General features: G+C 48.3%; 1 protein-coding gene across 1 annotated transcript in view; it reads left to right on the forward strand.

Moving 5' to 3' along the window:
• Positions 1-2711: 2711 nt before the first annotated feature.
• LOC144954443 (transmembrane 6 superfamily member 1-like) overlaps positions 2712-20778 on the forward strand; it is an 85672-nt gene continuing 67605 nt past the window's right edge. Inside the window, exons 1-3 of the mRNA XM_078884945.1 lie at positions 2712-2875; positions 17070-17167; positions 19996-20093. Of these exons, the coding sequence (XP_078741071.1) occupies positions 2784-2875; positions 17070-17167; positions 19996-20093 (288 nt within the window). The 5' untranslated portion in view covers positions 2712-2783. The remainder of the gene's footprint in view (positions 2876-17069; positions 17168-19995; positions 20094-20778) is intronic.

A 20778-nucleotide genomic window follows, 5' to 3' on the forward strand; every position in this document is an offset into this window, starting at 1 on the left:
ACAGCTTTCCTTAGAGCCTAGTCTCACATGGTCCTTGAAGTTGATTGGTCCACACCCGAGACAGCTTTATTTAGAGCCTAGTCTCACTTGGTGTTGGACCAGATGACGCCAAAAGGCGCACAACTCAAAGACAATGCACCATCAGAGTATGAGAGCTCGGGGTCAAGCATTTACACCATTGGAACCTCATTTGCCAGTAGCAGAATATGATCATTGTTTTGTTACCCTTTAATCTGGCAACAAAACTGACACCTTTTTATGTTTGCATAGACCACAATACCTGCGGTCGGAATGCAAACAAAAACAAGCAACTCTAATAATGCACCTAGCCTGGCACAGCAGCAGTCAACCCATGGCACCTGCTGGGTCTGTCCCGTGACCTCATGCACCTAGCCTGGCACAGCAGTCAACCCATGGCACCTGCTGGGTCTGTCCCGTGACCTCATGCACCTAGCCTGGCACAGCAGTCAACCCATGGCACCTGCAGGGTATGTCCCGTGACCACCTCATGCACCTAGCCTGGCACAGCAGTCAACCCACGGCACCTGCAGGGTCTGTCCCGTGACCACCTCATGCACCTAGCCTGGCACAGCAGTCAACCCACGGCACCTGCAGGGTCTGTCCCGTGACCACCTCATGCACCTAGCCTGGCACAGCAGCACAACCCATGGCACCTGCAGGGTCTGTCCCGTGACCTCCTCATGCACCTAGCCTGGCACAGCAGCACAACCCACGGCACCTGCAGGGTCTGTCCCGTGACCACCTCATGCACCTAGCCTGGCACAGCAGCACAACCCATGGCACCTGCAGGGTCTGTCCCGTGACCTCAATGCATCTAGCCTGGCACAGCAGTCAACCCATGGCACCTGCAGGGTCTGTCACGTGACCTCCTCCTCATGCACCTAGCCTGGCACAGCAGTACAACCCATGGCACCTGCAGGGTCTGTCACGTGACCTCCTCCTCATGCACCTAGCCTGGCACAGCAGTACGACCCATGGCACCTGCAGGGTCTGTCACGTGACCTCCTCCTCATGCACCTAGCCTGGCACAGCAGCACAACCCATGGCACCTGCAGGGTCTGTCACGTGACCTCCTCCTCATGCACCTAGCCTGGCACAGCAGTACGACCCATGGCACCTGCAGGGTCTGTCACGTGACCTCCTCCTCATGCACCTAGCCTGGCACAGCAGTACAACCCATGGCACCTGCAGGGTCTGTCACGTGACCTCCACCTCATGCACCTAGCCTGGCACAGCAGTACAACCCATGGCACCTGCAGGGTCTGTCACGTGACCTCCTCCTCATGCACCTAGCCTGGCACAGCAGCACAACCCATGGCACCTGCAGGGTCTGTCACGTGACCTCCTCATGCACCTAGCCTGGCACAGCAGTACAACCCATGGCACCTGCAGGGTCTGTCACGTGACCTCATTCTCATGCACCTAGCCTGGCACAGCAGCACAACCCATGGCACCTGCAGGGTCTGTCACGTGACCTCATTCTCATGCACCTAGCCTGGCACAGCAGTGCAACCCATGGCACCTGCAGGGTCTGTCACGTGACCTCCTCCTCATGCACCTAGCCTGGCACAGCAGTACAACCCATGGCACCTGCAGGGTCTGTCACGTGACCTCCTCATGCACCTAGCCTGGCACAGCAGTACAACCCATGGCACCTGCAGGGTCTGTCACGTGACCTCCTCCTCATGCACCTAGCCTGGCACAGCAGTACGACCCATGGCACCTGCAGGGTCTGTCACGTGACCTCCTCATGCACCTAGCCTGGCACAGCAGCACAACCCATGGCACCTGCAGGGTCTGTCACGTGAACTCCTCATGCACCTAGCCTGGCACAGCAGCACAACCCATGGCACCTGCAGGGTCTGTCACGTGACCACCTCATGCACCTAGCCTGGCACAGCAGTCAACCCATGGCACCTGCAGGGTCTGTCCCATGACCTCCTCATGCACCTAGCCTGGCACAGCAGCACAACCCATGGCACCTGCAGGGTCTGTCACGTGACCTCCTCCTCATGCACCTAGCCTGGCACAGCAGTACAACCCATTGCACCTGCTTAGGGAATCGATTCTTTAAATCGGTTCGATTAAACCGTCACGATTCCGCCCCCATTGGGAATCAATGCAACTCGGTCGATTCGCTAAAAAAGTTTAAACATAAAAATCGATTCCCCGTTTGGTTGAATGGAGTTAGATCGACTGCTTCGATTAAAGCGAATCGATTATTTTGTCAACCCGTGGCCTCGCTGGTGTGAGTGAGATTAATCGAAGCTTTCGATTCCACCCGGCAATCAAATTCCTCTCGATTACGTTCTTCCGCAAAATCGATAATCGTCATCGATTAATTACAACCACTTTATATAAATAAATACATTTTTTTAAAGGTGCAGAATCGATTAAAAAAAGATCTCGTTTTTATTTATTTTTTAACAACGGAATCGATTCGACAATTTTAAATTTTTACCGATTATCGATTATCAATTCAGTATCAAAGTCCACCTCTGGGAGGCCTCGTTGCAAGTTCCGATGGAATCGACGATTCTCGCTCGACGCGCTTCGATTCCTCTCCATTGAAAGCAACGGGAAAGAATCGATACGTGTCGATTCCGATTCGTGACCTTTCCCCCATTGCGTTTGCGTTTGGAATCGATCCAACGATTCCCGATGTCGGTGTAATCGCGGTCTCGATTCCAGGTTCATTCCACCTGTTTCTCTCTGTGTGTCTGTGTGTGTCACAGAGTGAATGAGTTGTGGAGTCGTTCACAATGGCCGTGTCTCCCGAGGTGTTAGTCGTTCTCCTGTCGTTCTCTGCTGCGCCCGTGAGCTACGCGCTGAACAGAAGCTGGCTCATGGAGAGGTGAGGGAGTGAACTCATTCACTCATTCATTCACTCACTCATTCACTCACTTACTCATTCACTCATGCATTCACTCATTCACTCACTTTGTCAACCAGTCACTCATTCATTCACTCATTCACTCACTCAACCACTCGCTCACTCAGTCACTCACCCACCCACTCACTCATTCACTCACTCTGTCAACCAGTCACTCATTCATTCACTCATTCACTCACTCATTCACTCACTTACTCATTCACTCACTCTGTCAACCAGTCACTCATTCGTTCACTCATTCACTTACTCATTCACTTACTCAACCACTCACTCAGTCAGTCACTCACCCACCCACCCACCCACTCACTCATTCACTCATTCACTCACTCTGTCAACCAGTCACTCATTCGTTCACTCATTCACTTACTCATTCACTTACTCAACCACTCACTCAGTCAGTCACTCACCCACCCACTCACTCATTCACTCATTCACTCACTCTGTCAACCAGTCACTCATTCATTCACTCATTCACTCACTCAACCACTGACTCACTCAGTCACTCACCCACCCACTCACTCATTCACTCATTCACTCACTCTGTCAACCAGTCACTCATTCATTCACTCATTCACTTACTCAACCACTGACTCATTCACTCACCCGCCCACTCACTCATTCACTCACTCTGTCAACCAGTCACTCATTCATTCACTCATTCACTCATTCACTCACTTACTCATTCACTCACTCTGTCAGCCAGTCACTCATTCATTCATTCACTCACTCATTCACTTACTCAACCACTCACTCAGTCACTCACCCACTCACTCATTCACTCACTCATTCACTCACTCATTCACTCACTCATTCACTCACTCATTCACTTACTCAACCACTCACTCAGTCACTCACCCACTCACTCATTCACTCACTCATTCACTCACTCATTCACTCACTCATTCACTCACTCATTCACTCACTCATTCACTCACTCATTCACTCACTCTGTCAGCCAGTTACTCATTCACTGACTCATTCACTTACTCAGTCACTCATTCACTCATTAACTGACTAATTAACTCATTCACTCATTCATTCAACCACTCACTCACTCACCGACTCACTCACTCAACCACTCACTCATTCACCCACTAACTCACTCAGTCACTCACCCAGTCACTGACCCAGTCACGCACCCACTCACTCATTCACTCATTCACTCACTCATTCACTCATTCACTAACTCATTCACTCATTCACTTACTCATTCACCCACTCATTCACTCACCCACTCATTCAACCACTCACAAAGTCACTCACCCAGTTACTCAGTCACTCATTCACTCATTAATTGACTAATTAACTCATTCACTCACTCATTCACTCATTAACTGACTAATTAACTCATTCACTCACTCATTCAACCACTCACTCACTCACCGACTCACTCACCCAACCACTCATTTACTGATTCATTCACCCATTCATTCACTCATTAATTCACTCACTCATTAATTCACTCACTCATTCATTAATTCACTCACCCACTAATTCAACCACTCACTCTCCCACTCACTCACTCACTCAGCCACTCATTCATTGACTCATTCACTCATTTAGTCACTCATTCACCCACTGACTCACCCACTCATTCACTCACCCACTCATTCAACCACTCACTCACAAAGTCACTCACCCAGTTACTCAGTCACTCATTCACTCATTAACTGACTAATTAACTCATTCACTCATTCATTCACTCACACGCTCACTCAACCACCCATTCACTCACTGACTCACCCACTCACTCATTCAACCACTCACTCACTCACTCAACCACTCACTCATTCACCCACTAACTCACTCAGTCACTGACCCAGTCACGCACCCACTCACTCATTCACTCATTCACTAACTCATTCACTCATTCACTCACTCATTCACTCACCCACTCATTCAACCACTCACTCACAAAGTCACTCACCCAGTTACTCAGTCACTCATTCACTCATTAACTGACTAATTAACTCATTCACTCATTCATTCACTCACACGCTCACTCAACCACCCATTCACTCACTGACTCACCCACTCACTCATTCAACCACTCACTCACTCACCGACTCACTCACTCAACCACTCACTCATTCACCCACTAACTCACTCAGTCACTCACCCAGTCACTGACCCAGTCACGCACCCACTCACTCAGCCACTCATTCATTGACTCATTCACTCATTTAGTCACTCATTCACCCACTGACTCACCCACTCATTCACTCACCCACTCATTCAACCACTCACTCACAAAGTCACTCACCCAGTTACTCAGTCACTCATTAACTGACTAATTAACTCATTCACTCACTCATTCACTCACACGCTCACTCAACCACCCATTCACTCACTGACTCACCCACTCACTCATTCAACCATTCACTCACTGTCTCACTCACTCACCCACTCACTCATTCACCCACTAACTCACTCAGTCACTCACCCAGTCACTGACCCAGTCACGCACCCACTCACTCATTCACTCATTCACTAACTCATTCACTCATTCACTCACTCATTCACTCACCCACTCATTCAACCACTCACTCACAAAGTCACTCACCCAGTTACTCAGTCACTCATTCACTCATTAACTGACTAATTAACTCATTCACTCATTCATTCACTCACACGCTCACTCAACCACCCATTCACTCACTGACTCACCCACTCACTCATTCAACCACTCACTCACTCACTCAACCACTCACTCATTCACCCACTAACTCACTCAGTCACTCACCCAGTCACTGACCCAGTCACGCACCCACTCACTCATTCACTCATTCACTAACTCATTCACTCATGCACTCACTCATTCACTCACCCACTCATTCAACCACTCACTCACAAAGTCACTCACCCAGTTACTCAGTCACTCATTCACTCATTAACTGACTAATTAACTCATTCACTCACTCATTCAACCACTCACTCACTCACCGACTCACTCACCCAACCACTCATTTACTGATTCATTCACCCATTCATTCACTCATTAATTCACTCACTCATTAATTCACTCACTCATTCATTAATTCACTCACCCACTAATTCAACCACTCACTCTCCCATTCACTCACTCACTCAGCCACTCATTCATTGACTCATTCACTCATTTAGTCACTCATTCACCCACTGACTCACCCACTCATTCACTCACCCACTCATTCAACCACTCACTCACAAAGTCAATCAACCAGTTACTCAGTCACTCATTCACTCATTAACTGACTAATTAACTCATTCACTCACTCATTCACTCACACGCTCACTCAACCACCCATTCACTCACTCACTCACCCACTCACTCATTCAACCACTCACTCACTCACCGACTCACTCACTCAACCACTCACTCATTCACCCACTAACTCACTCAGTCACTCACCCAGTCACTGACCCAGTCACGCACCCACTCACTCATTCACTCATTCACTAACTCATTCACTCATGCACTCACTCATTCACTCACCCACTCATTCAACCACTCACTCACAAAGTCACTCACCCAGTTACTCAGTCACTCATTCACTCATTAATTGACTAATTAACTCATTCACTCACTCATTCAACCACTCACTCACTCACCGACTCACTCACCCAACCACTCATTTACTGATTCATTCACCCATTCATTCACTCATTAATTCACTCACTCATTCATTAATTCACTCACTCATTAATTCACTCACTCATTCATTAATTCACTCACCCACTAATTCAACCACTCACTCTCCCAGTCACTCACTCACTCAGCCACTCATTCATTGACTCATTCACTCATTTAGTCACTCATTCACCCACTGACTCACCCACTCATTCACTCACCCACTCATTCAACCACTCACTCACAAAGTCACTCACCCAGTTACTCAGTCACTCATTCACTCATTAACTGACTAATTAACTCATTCACTCACTCATTCACTCACACGCTCACTCAACCACCCATTCACTCACTGACTCACCCACTCACTCATTCAACCACTCACTCACTCACCGACTCACTCACTCAACCACTCACTCATTCACCCACTAACTCACTCAGTCACTCACCCAGTCACTGACCCAGTCACGCACCCACTCACTCATTCACTCATTCACTAACTCATTCACTCATTCACTCACTCATTCACTCACCCACTCATTCAACCACTCACTCACAAAGTCAATCAACCAGTTACTCAGTCACTCATTCACTCATTAATTGACTAATTAACTCATTCACTCACTCATTCAACCACTCTCTCACTCACCGACTCACTCACCCAACCACTCATTTACTGATTCATTCACCCATTCATTCACTCATTAATTCACTCACTCATTAATTCACTCACTCATTCATTAATTCACTCACCCACTAATTCAACCACTCACTCTCCCATTCACTCACTCACTCAGCCACTCATTCATTGACTCATTCACTCATTTAGTCACTCATTCACCCACTGACTCACCCACTCATTCACTCACCCACTCATTCAACCACTCACTCACAAAGTCACTCACCCAGTTACTCAGTCACTCATTCACTCATTAACTGACTAATTAACTCATTCACTCATTCATTCACTCACACGCTCACTCAACCACCCATTCACTCACTGACTCACCCACTCACTCATTCAACCACTCACTCACTCACCGACTCACTCACTCAACCACTCACTCATTCACCCACTAACTCACTCAGTCACTCACCCAGTCACTGACCCAGTCACGCACCCACTCACTCATTCACTCATTCACTAACTCATTCACTCATTCACTCACTCATTCACTCACCCACTCATTCAACCACTCACTCACAAAGTCACTCACCCAGTTACTCAGCCACTCATTCACTCATTAACTGACTAATTAACTCATTCACTCATTCATTCACTCACACGCTCACTCAACCACCGATTCACTCACTGACTCACCCACTCACTCATTCAACCACTCACTCACTCACCGACTCACTCACTCAACCACCCACTAACTCACTCAGTCACTCACCCAGTCACTGACCCAGTCACGCACCCACTCACTCAGCCACTCACTCATTCATTTACCCATTCACTCACTCATTCACTCACTCATTCACTCACTCATTCACTTACTCATTCACTCACTCTGTCAGCCAGCTACTCATTCACTGACTCATTCACTGACTCATTCAATCATTCACTCACACACTCACTTACTCAACCAGTCACCCAGGTACTCATTCACTCACCCACTCACTCATTCACTCATTCACTAACTCATTCACTCATGCACTCACTCATTCACTCACCCACTCATTCAACCACTCACTCACAAAGTCAATCAACCAGTTACTCAGTCACTCATTCACTCATTAATTGACTAATTAACTCATTCACTCATTCATTCAACCACTCACTCACTCACCGACTCACTCACCCAACCACTCATTTACTGATTCATTCACCCATTCATTCACTCATTAATTCACTCACTCATTAATTCACTCACTCACCCACTAATTCAACCACTCACTCTCCCATTCACTCACTCACTCAGCCACTCATTCATTGACTCATTCACTCATTTAGTCACTCATTCACCCACTGACTCACCCACTCATTCACTTACCCACTCATTCAACCACTCACTCACAAAGTCATTCAACCAGTTACTCAGTCACTCATTCACTCATTAACTGACTAATTAACTCATTCACTCACTCATTCACTCACACGCTCACTCAACCACCCATTCACTCACTGACTCACCCACTCACTCATTCACTCACCCACTCATTCAACCACTCACTCACAAAGTCACTCACCCTGTTACTCAGTCACTCATTCACTCATTAACTGACTAATTAACTCATTCACTCACTCATTCAACCACTCACTCGCTCACCGACTCACTCACTCAACCACTCACTCATTCACCCACTAACTCACTCAGTCACTCACCCAGTCACTGACCCAGTCACACACCCACTCACTCATTCACTCATTCACTCATTCACCCACTCACTCACCCAATCACTCATTCACTCACCCACTAATTCACCCACCCAGTGATTCATTCACCCACCCAGTGATTCATTCACCCACCCAGCTTTTCATTCACCCACCCAGTGATTAATTCACTTAAATAGTCGTGCATTCACCCACACAGCTTTTCATTCACACACCCAGTGATTCGTTCCCCCCTACCATGATTCGTTCCCCGCCCATCCCTCCCAGTGATTCGTTCCCCCTCCCAGTGATTCGTTCCCCCCTACCATGATTCGTTCCCCGCCCATCCCTCCCAGTGATTCGTTCCCCCTCCCAGTGATTCGTTCCCCCCTCCCCCCCCCCCCCCCATGATTCGTTCCTTAGCTCGTTCCCAACGGACTCTGAGAGGAGTCGTGGCTGAACTTTGACCCCAACCCCTCCCCCCCCCCCATACTGCGGTGGCCCCCACCCCTCCCATAGGTTAACATGGGGAGGGATGCAGCCCCCACCCCTCCCATAGACTCAACACTGTCACCCATAGATTCAACACTGCACCATAGACTCAACACTGCCCATAGACTCAACACTGTCACCCATAGATTCAACACTGCCCCATAGACTCAACACTGCCCATAGACTCAACACTGCACCATAGACTCAACACTGCACCATAGATTCAACACTGCCCCATAGACTCAACACTGCCCATAGACTCAACACTGCACCATAGACTCAACACTGCACCATAGACTCAACACTGCCCATAGACTCAACACTGTCACCCATAGATTCAACACTGCCCCATAGACTCAACACTGCCCCATAGACTCAACACTGCCCATAGACTCAACACTGCACCATAGACTCAACACTGCCCCATAGACTCAACACTGCCCATAGACTCAACACTGCACCATAGACTCAACACTGCACCATAGACTCAACACTGCCCCATAGACTCAACACTGCCCATAGACTCAACACTGCACCATAGACTCAACACTGCCCATAGACTCAACACTGCACCATAGACTCAACACTGCACCATAGACTCAACACTGCACCATAGACTCAACACTGTCACCCATAGACTCAACACTGCACAATAGACTCAACACTGCCCATAGACTCAACACTGCACCATAGACTCAACACTGCCCCATAGACTCAACACTGCCCATAGACTCAACACTGCACCATAGACTCAACACTGCACCATAGACTCAACACTGCCCCATAGACTCAACACTGCCCATAGACTCAACACTGCACCATAGACTCAACACTGCCCATAGACTCAACACTGCACCATAGACTCAACACTGCACCATAGACTCAACACTGCACCATAGACTCAACACTGTCACCCATAGACTCAACACTGCACAATAGACTCAACACTGCACCATAGACTCAACACTGCACCATAGACTCAACACTGCACCATAGACTCAACACTGCACCATAGACTCAACACTGCACCATAGACTCAACACTGCACCATAGACTCAACACTGCACCATAGACTCAACACTGCACCATAGACTCAACACTGTCACCCATAGACTCAACACTGCACAATAGACTCAACACTGCACCATAGACTCAACACTGCACCATAGACTCAACACTGCACCATAGACTCAACACTGCACCATAGACTCAACACTGCACCATAGACTCAACACTGCACCATAGACTCAACACTGCCCATAGACTCAACACTGCACCATAGACTCAACACTGCACCATAGACTCAACACTGCCCATAGACTCAACACTGCCCCATAGACTCAACACTGCACCATAGACTCAACACTGCCCATAGACTCAACACTGCACCATAGACTCAACACTGCACCATAGACTCAACACTGCACCATAGACTCAACACTGCACCATAGACTCAACACTGCACCATAGACTCAACACTGCACCATAGACTCAACACTGCACCATAGACTCAACACTGCACCATAGACTCAACACTGCCCATAGACTCAACACTGCACCATAGACTCAACACTGCACCATAGACTCAACACTGCACCATAGACTCAACACTGCACCATAGACTCAACACTGCACCATAGACTCAACACTGCACCATAGACTCAACACTGCACCATAGACTCAACACTGCACCATAGACTCAACACTGCACCATAGACTCAACACTGCACCATAGACTCAACACTGCACCATAGACTCAACACTACACCATAGACTCAACACTGCACCATAGACTCAACACTGCACCATAGACTCAACACTGCACCATAGACTCAACACTGCACCATAGACTCAACACTGTCACCCATAGACTCAACACTGCCCCATAGACTCAACACTGCACCATAGACTCAACACTGTCACCCATAGACTCAACACTGCACCATAGACTCAACACTGCACCATAGACTCAACACTGCCCATAGACTCAACACTGTCACCCATAGACTCAACACTGCACCATAGACTCAACACTGCACCATAGACTCAACACTGTCACCCATAGACTCAACACTGCACCATAGACTCAACACTGCACCATAGACTCAACACTGCCCCATAGACTCAACACTGCACCATAGACTCAACACTGCACCATAGACTCAACACTGCACCATAGACTCAACACTGCACCATAGACTCAACACTGCACCATAGACTCAACACTGTCACCCATAGACTCAACACTGCCCCATAGACTCAACACTGCACCATAGACTCAACACTGTCACCCATAGACTCAACACTGCACCATAGACTCAACACTGCACCATAGACTCAACACTGCCCATAGACTCAACACTGTCACCCATAGACTCAACACTGCACCATAGACTCAACACTGCACCATAGACTCAACACTGTCACCCATAGACTCAACACTGCACCATAGACTCAACACTGCACCATAGACTCAACACTGCCCCATAGACTCAACACTGCACCATAGACTCAACACTGCACCATAGACTCAACACTGCACCATAGACTCAACACTGCACCATAGACTCAACACTGCACCATAGACTCAACACTGTCACCCATAGACTCAACACTGCCCCATAGACTCAACACTGCACCATAGACTCAACACTGTCACCCATAGACTCAACACTGCACCATAGACTCAACACTGCACCATAGACTCAACACTGCCCATAGACTCAACACTGTCACCCATAGACTCAACACTGCACCATAGACTCAACACTGCACCATAGACTCAACACTGTCACCCATAGACTCAACACTGCACCATAGACTCAACACTGCACCATAGACTCAACACTGCCCCATAGACTCAACACTGCACCATAGACTCAACACTGCACCATAGACTCAACACTGCACCATAGACTCAACACTGCACCATAGACTCAACACTGCACCATAGACTCAACACTGCACCATAGACTCAACACTGCACCATAGACTCAACACTGTCACCCATAGACTCAACACTTCCCATAGACTCAACACTGCCCATAGACTCAACACTGCACCATAGACTCAACACTGCACCATAGACTCAACACTGCACCATAGACTCAACACTGCACCATAGACTCAACACTGCACCATAGACTCAACACTGCCCATAGACTCAACACTGCACCATAGACTCAACACTGCACCTTAGACTCAACACTGCACCATAGACTCAACACTGCACCATAGACTCAACACTGCCACCCATAGACTCAACACTGCACCATAGACTCAACACTGCCCATAGACTCAACACTGCACCATAGACTCAACACTGCACCATAGACTCAACACTGCACCATAGACTCAACACTGCACCATAGACTCAACACTGCACCATAGACTCAACACTGCACCATAGACTCAACACTGCCACCCATAGACTCAACACTGCACCATAGACTCAACACTGCCCATAGACTCAACACTGCACCATAGACTCAACACTGCACCATAGACTCAACACTGCACCATAGACTCAACACTGCACCATAGACTCAACACTGCACCATAGACTCAACACTGCACCATAGACTCAACACTGCACCATAGACTCAACACTGCACCATAGACTCAACACTGCACCATAGACTCAACACTGCACCATAGACTCAACACTGCACCATAGACTCAACACTGCACCATAGACTCAACACTGCACCATAGACTCAACACTGCACCATAGACTCAACACTGCACCATAGACTCAACACTGCACCATAGACTCAGCACTGCACCATAGACTCAACACTGCACCATAGACTCAACACTGCACCATAGACTCAACACTGCCCATAGACTCAACACTGCACCATAGACTCAACACTGCCCCATAGACTCAACACTGCCCATAGACTCAACACTGCACCATAGACTCAACACTGCACCATAGACTCAGCACTGCCCATAGACTCAACACTGCACCATAGACTCAACACTGCCCATAGACTCAACACTGCACCATAGACTCAACACTGCCCCATAGACTCAACACTGCCCATAGACTCAGCACTGCACCATAGACTCAACACTGCACCATAGACTCAACACTGCACCATAGACTCAACACTGCCACCCATAGACTCAGCACTGCACCATAGACTCAACACTGCCACCCATAGACTCAGCACTGCCCATAGACTCAACACTGCACCATAGACTCAACACTGCCACCCATAGACTCAGCACTGCCCATAGACTCAACACTGCACCATAGACTCAACACTGCCACCCATAGACTCAGCACTGCCCATAGACTCAACACTGCCCATAGACTCAACACTGCACCATAGACTCAACACTGCACCATAGACTCAACACTGCCACCCATAGACTCAACACTGCCCATAGACTCAACACTGCACCATAGACTCAACACTGCACCATAGACTCAGCACTGCCCATAGACTCAACACTGCCCATAGACTCAACACTGCACCATAGACTCAACACTGCACCATAGACTCAACACTGCCACCCATAGACTCAGCACTGCCCATAGACTCAACACTGCCCATAGACTCAACACTGCACCATAGACTCAACACTGCCCCATAGACTCAACACTGCCACCCATAGACTCAGCACTGCCCATAGACTCAACACTGCCCGTAGACTCAACACTGCCCATAGACTCAACACTGCACCATAGACTCAACACTGCCACCCATAGACTCAACACTGCACCATAGACTCAACACTGCCACCCATAGACTCAGCACTGCCCATAGACTCAACACTGCCCATAGACTCAACACTGCACCATAGACTCAACACTGCACCATAGACTCAACACTGCACCATAGACTCAACACTGCCCATAGACTCAACACTATCCATAGACTCAGCACTGCCCATAGACTCAACACTGCCCATAGACTCAACACTGCACCATAGACTCAACACTGCACCATAGACTCAACACTGCACCATAGACTCAACACTGCACCATAGACTCAACACTATCCATAGACTCAGCACTGCATCATAGACTCAACACCACCCATATACTCAACACTGCCCATAGACTCAGCACTGCCCCATAGACTCAACACTGCCCCATAGACTCAACACTGCACCATAGACTCAACACTGCACCACAGACTCAACACTGCATCATAGACTCAACACTGCACCATAGACTCAGCACTGCACCATAGACTCAACACTGCCCATAGACTCAACACTGCACCATAGACTCAATACTGCACCATAGACTCAACACTGCACCATAGACTCAACACTGCACCATAGACTCAACACTGCACCATAGACTCAACACTGCACCATAGACTCAACACTGCACCATAGACTCAACACTGCACCATAGACTCAACACTGCACCATAGACTCAACTCTGCCCATAGACTCAACACTGCCCCATAGACTCAACACTGTCACCCATAGACTCAACACTGCACCATAGACTCAACACTGCACCATAGACTCAGCACTGCACCATAGACTCAACACTGCCCATAGACTCAACACTGCACCATAGACTCAATACTGCACCATAGACTCAACACTGCACCATAGACTCAACACTGCACCATAGACTCAACACTGCCCATAGACTCAACACTGCACCATAGACTCAACACTGCCCCATAGACTCAACACTGCCCCATAGACTCAACACTGCACCATAGACTCAACACTGCACCATAGACTCAACACTGCACCATAGACTCAACACTGCACCATAGACTCAACACTGCCCCATAGACTCAACACTGCCCCATAGACTCAACACTGCACCATAGACTCAACACTGCACCATAGACTCAACACTGCACCATAGACTCAACTCTGCCCATAGACTCAACACTGCACCATTGACTCAACACTGCACCATAGACTCAACACTGCACCATAGACTCAACTCTGCCCATAGACTCAACACTGCCCCATAGACTCAACACTGCACCATAGACTCAACACTGCCCCATAGACTCAACACTGCCCCATAGACTCAACACTGCACCATAGACTCAACTCTGCCCATAGACTCAACACTGCACCATTGACTCAACACTGCCCCATAGACTCAACACTGCACCATAGACTCAACACTGCACCATAGACTCAACACTGCCCCATAGACTCAACACTGCACCATAGACTCAACACTGCACCATAGACTCAGCACTGCACCATAGACTCAACACTGCCCATAGACTCAACACTGCACCATAGACTCAACACTGCACCATTGACTCAACACTGCCCATAGACTCAACACTGCACCATAGACTCAACACTGCACCATTGACTCAACACTGCACCATAGACTCAACACTGCACCATAGACTCAACACTGCCCATAGACTCAACACTGCACCATAGACTCAACACTGCACCATAGACTCAACACTGCACCATAGACTCAACACTGCACCATAGACTCAACACTGCACCATAGACTCAACACTGCCCATAGACTCAACACTGCACCATAGACTCAACACTGCACCATATACTCAACACTGCCCATAGACTCAACACTGCCCATAGACTCAACACTGCCCCATAGACTCAACACTGCACCATAGACTCAACACTGCACCATAGACTCAACACTGCACCATAGACTCAACACTGCACCATAGACTCAACACTGCACCATAGACTCAACACTGCACCATAGACTCAGCACTGCACCATAGACTCAACACTGCCCATAGACTCAGCACTGCACCATAGACTCAACACTGCACCATAGACTCAACACTGCCCATAGACTCAGCACTGCACCATAGACTCAACACTGCACCATAGACTCAACACTGCACCATAGACTCAGCACTGCACCATAGACTCAACACTGCGCATAGACTCAACACTGCACCATAGACTCAGCACTGCACCATAGACTCAACACTGCCCATAGACTCAACACTGCACCATAGACTCAACACTGCACCATAGACTCAACACTGCACCATAGACTCAACACTGCACCATAGACTCAACACTGCACCATAGACTCAACACTGCACCATAGACTCAGCACTGCCCATAGACTCAACACTGCACCATAGACTCAGCACTGCACCATAGACTCAGCACTGCACCATAGACTCAACACTGCCACCCATAGACTCAGCACTGCACCATAGACTCAACACTGCACCATAGACTCAACACTGCACCATAGACTCAACACTGCACCATAGACTCAACACTGCCACCCATAGACTCAACACTGCACCATAGACTCAACACTGCACCATAGACTCAACACTGCCCATAGACTCAACACTGCACCATAGACTCAACACTGCACCATAGACACAACACTGCACCATAGACTCAACACTGCACCATAGACTCAACACTGCACCATAGACTAATGTTTTCACTTCTCTCTCTCCATGTCTTTGTCTCATCGTGTCTGTGTGTGTCTCTGTGTGTTTCCCCGTGTGTGTGTGTCTGTGTGTGTGTCTGTGTGTGTGTCTGTGTCTGTGTGTCTGTGTGTGTCTCTCTGTGTGTGTGTCTATGTGTGTCTGTGTGTGTGTCTGTCTGTGTCTGTGTGTCTGTGTGTGTATGTGTCTCTGTGTGTGTGTGTGTGTGTCTGTGTGTGTGTCTGTGTGTCTGTGTGTGTCTCTCTGTGTGTGTGTGTGTCTATGTGTGTCTGTGTGTGTGTCTGTCTGTGTGTGTGTGTGTCTGTGTGTGTCTGTGTGTAGCCCAGTCTGTGTCTGTGTAGTGGGTGTGGTGGTTCTTTTCGCCGTTCTGGGAGTGGTCAAACTCCTCCTCAACTCACAAAGAGACCCTCTCTTCTACAGTGAGTGGTGGTGATGGTGGTGATGATGGTGGTGGTGATGGTGGTGGTGATGGTGGTGATGGTGGTGATGGTGGTGGTGATGGTGGTGATGGTGGTGGGGGTGATGGTGGTGATGGTGGTGGGGGTGATGGTGGTGATGATGGTGGTGCTGATGGTGGTGGTGATGGTGATGGTGGTGATGGTGGTGATGGTGATGGTGGTGATGGTGGTGATGATGGTGGTGGTGGTGGTGGTGATGGTGGTGGTGGTGATGGTGATGGTGGGGGTGATGGTGATGGTGATGGTCCGTCTGCTACAGCAGAGGTGTAGGGAATTCCAACAAGACCTACATCTCTGCTTTATTGACCTGGTCAAGGCCTATGTCAGTAGGCCTGGGCTCTGGGTTGTTCTTTATGGTTTCGGAGTCCCTGACCCTCTGCTCACGATCATTAAGGACCTTCATGATGGTGAGCGGGCCCGGGTAAAACTACGTGGCCAGGAGTCGGAGCCTTTCCCTGTACACCTTGGGGTGCGACAGGGATGTCCTCTGGCTCCCACATTATTTAACATCTATTTCGACCGCGTAGTTCGTGAAGCCTTCAGTAGCTGGAATTTCCATCTGGTACAGATACAATGGGAGGCTGATCGATGCCCGGGTGCGGTCAAGGGATGGCTCCCTATTGGTCAACCACGTTATGTATGCCGATGATTTGGTAATTTCTGTTCACTCAGAGGAGGAGTTGGAGATGCTGCTGCTGAGACTGGAACGTGCCACTAAGAGGTGGGGCCTTACCATCAGCCCCACCAAAACTAAGCACCTGCCTGGGTATTTTGTACCATCGGACACTCCACCCCCACAACTCCCAATCGGTGATGGGGCAGTTGTGGAGAGAGTGGAGAGTTTCCCATACCTGGGCAGTGTGCTCATGACCGGCTCTGGTTTAACAGCAGAGGTCTCACTCCGAATCAGTCGAGCGGCAATATCTTTTCATCGGTTGCGTAACGCTGCTGTGTGGAAGCTACCTGGTCTGTCGCTCCGCACGAAGCTTCAGGTCTTCTCGGCCACGGTCATTCCCTCCCTTCTCTACGCTTGCGAAACGTGGACCCCCCTAATGGAGCATCTTCGCCGGTTAGAAACATTGAGGCTGGCCTGCCTACGATCCATCCTGGGTTTAACCTGCAGGCTGGATCGTGTGAGGAGCTCTCAAATCCTTGAAAGTTCTGGACAAAGTCCCATCGGTGAGCTCCTCCGGCAGGCAAGGCTGCGTTGGCTGGGTCATGTTGATGTTGATGATGGTGGTGATGGTGGTGATGGTGATGGTGATGACCTGCAGGATGTATGATGATGATGGTGATGTTGTTGATGGTGGTGATGATGGTGGTGATGGTGGTGATGATGTTGATGATGATGATGGTGATGATGATGATGATGGTGGTGATGATGTTGTTGATGATGGTGGTGATGGTGGTGATGATGGTGATGATGATGGTGGTGATGATGTTGATGATGTTGATGATGTTGATGATGATGGTGGTGATGGTGGTGATGGTGGTGGTGATTATGATGATCGTGATGATGATGGTGGTGATGGTGATGATGGTGATGATGTTGATGATGATGTCGACGATGATGCTGATGATGATGCTACTGATGCTGATGATGATGCTGATGATGATGTTGCTGATGCTGCTGCTGGTCTCCCAGTGTGTGCGGTGTTCATGTTCAGCTGCGTCATCGACTTTCTGCTGATGATGATGATGTTGATGATGCTGCTGCTGATGATGATGATGTTGCTGATGATGATGCTGGTCTCCCAGTGTGTGCGGTGTTCATGTTCAGCTGCGTCATCGACTTGCTGCTGATGATGATGATGATGTTGATGATGATGTTGATGATGCTGCTGATGATGATGATGATGATGGTCTCCCAGTGTGTGCGGTGTTCATGTTCAGCTGCGTCATCGACTTGCTGCTGATGATGATGATGTTGCTGATGATGTTGCTGATGCTGCTGATGATGTTGCTGATGCTGATGATGATGATGGTCTCCCAGTGTGTGCGGTGTTCATGTTCAGCTGCGTCATCGACTTGTTGCTGATGATGATGATGATGTTGATGATGATGTTGCTGATGATGATGATGGTCTCCCAGTGTGTGCGGTGTTCATGTTCAGCTGCGTCATTGACTTGCTGCTGATGATGATGATGCTGCTGATGATGTTGATGATGATGATGCTGCTGATGATGTTGATGATGCTGATGATGATGTTGCTGATGATGATGTTGCTGATGATGTTGCTGATGTTGATGATGATGTTGCTGATGATGATGATGGTCTCCCAGTGTGTGCGGTGTTCATGTTCAGCTGCGTCATTGACTTGCTGCTGATGATGATGATGCTGCTGATGATGATGATGCTGCTGCTGATGATGTTGATGATGATGATGCTGCTGATGATGTTGATGATGCTGATGATGATGTTGCTGATGATGATGTTGCTGATGATGTTGCTGATGCTGCTGATGATGTTGCTGATGCTGATGATGATGGTCTCCCAGTGTGTGCGGTGTTCATGTTCAGCTGCGTCATCGACTTGCTGCTGATGATGATGATGATGTTGATGATGATGTTGCTGATGATGATGATGGTCTCCCAGTGTGTGCGGTGTTCATGTTCAGCTGCGTCATTGACTTGCTGCTGATGATGATGATGCTGCTGATGATGTTGATGATGATGATGCTGCTGATGATGTTGATGATGCTGATGATGATGTTGCTGATGATGATGATGTTGCTGATGATGATGTTGCTGATGATGATGATGTTGCTGATGATGATGCTGGTCTCCCAGTGTGTGCGGTGTTCATGTTCAGCTGCGTCATCGACTTGCTGCTGAGCTTGGAGCAGGATGGGATCATCAAGGGGTTCATGGCATCATACATCCTGCAGGTCACCATCAACATCAACAACATCAACACCATCATCATCATCATACATCCTGCAGGTCACCATCAACATCAACAACATCAACACCATCATCATCATCATACATCCTGCAGGTCACCATCAACATCAACAACATCAACACCATCATCATCATCATACATCCTGCAGGTCACCATCAACATCAACAACATCAACAACATCAACATCAACAACATCAACATCATCATCATCATACATCCTGCAGGTCACCATCAACATCAACAACATCAACAACATCTTCATCAACATCAACAACATCAACAACATCATCTACATCAACAACATCAACATCAACAACATCATCACCATGAACATCAACATCATCATCATCAACATCAACATCAACACCATCATCTACATCAACAACATCATCACCATCAACATCAACAACATCATCACCACTATCACCATCAACATCAACATCACCACCATCATCACCATCATCACCATCACCATCATCAACACCATCAACATCACCATCATCACCATCATCAACATCAACATCATCATCATCATCACCACCATCAACATCAACAACATCAACAACATCATCATCATCAACATCATCAACATCATCACCATCATCAACATCAACAACATCATCAACATCATCATCATCAACATCATCACCATCATCAACATCATCAAC

This window comes from Lampetra fluviatilis, unplaced genomic scaffold (genome assembly GCF_964198595.1).
Source record: "Lampetra fluviatilis unplaced genomic scaffold, kcLamFluv1.1 SCAFFOLD_182, whole genome shotgun sequence".
In the NCBI taxonomy this organism is placed as follows: Eukaryota; Metazoa; Chordata; class Hyperoartia; order Petromyzontiformes; family Petromyzontidae; genus Lampetra; species Lampetra fluviatilis.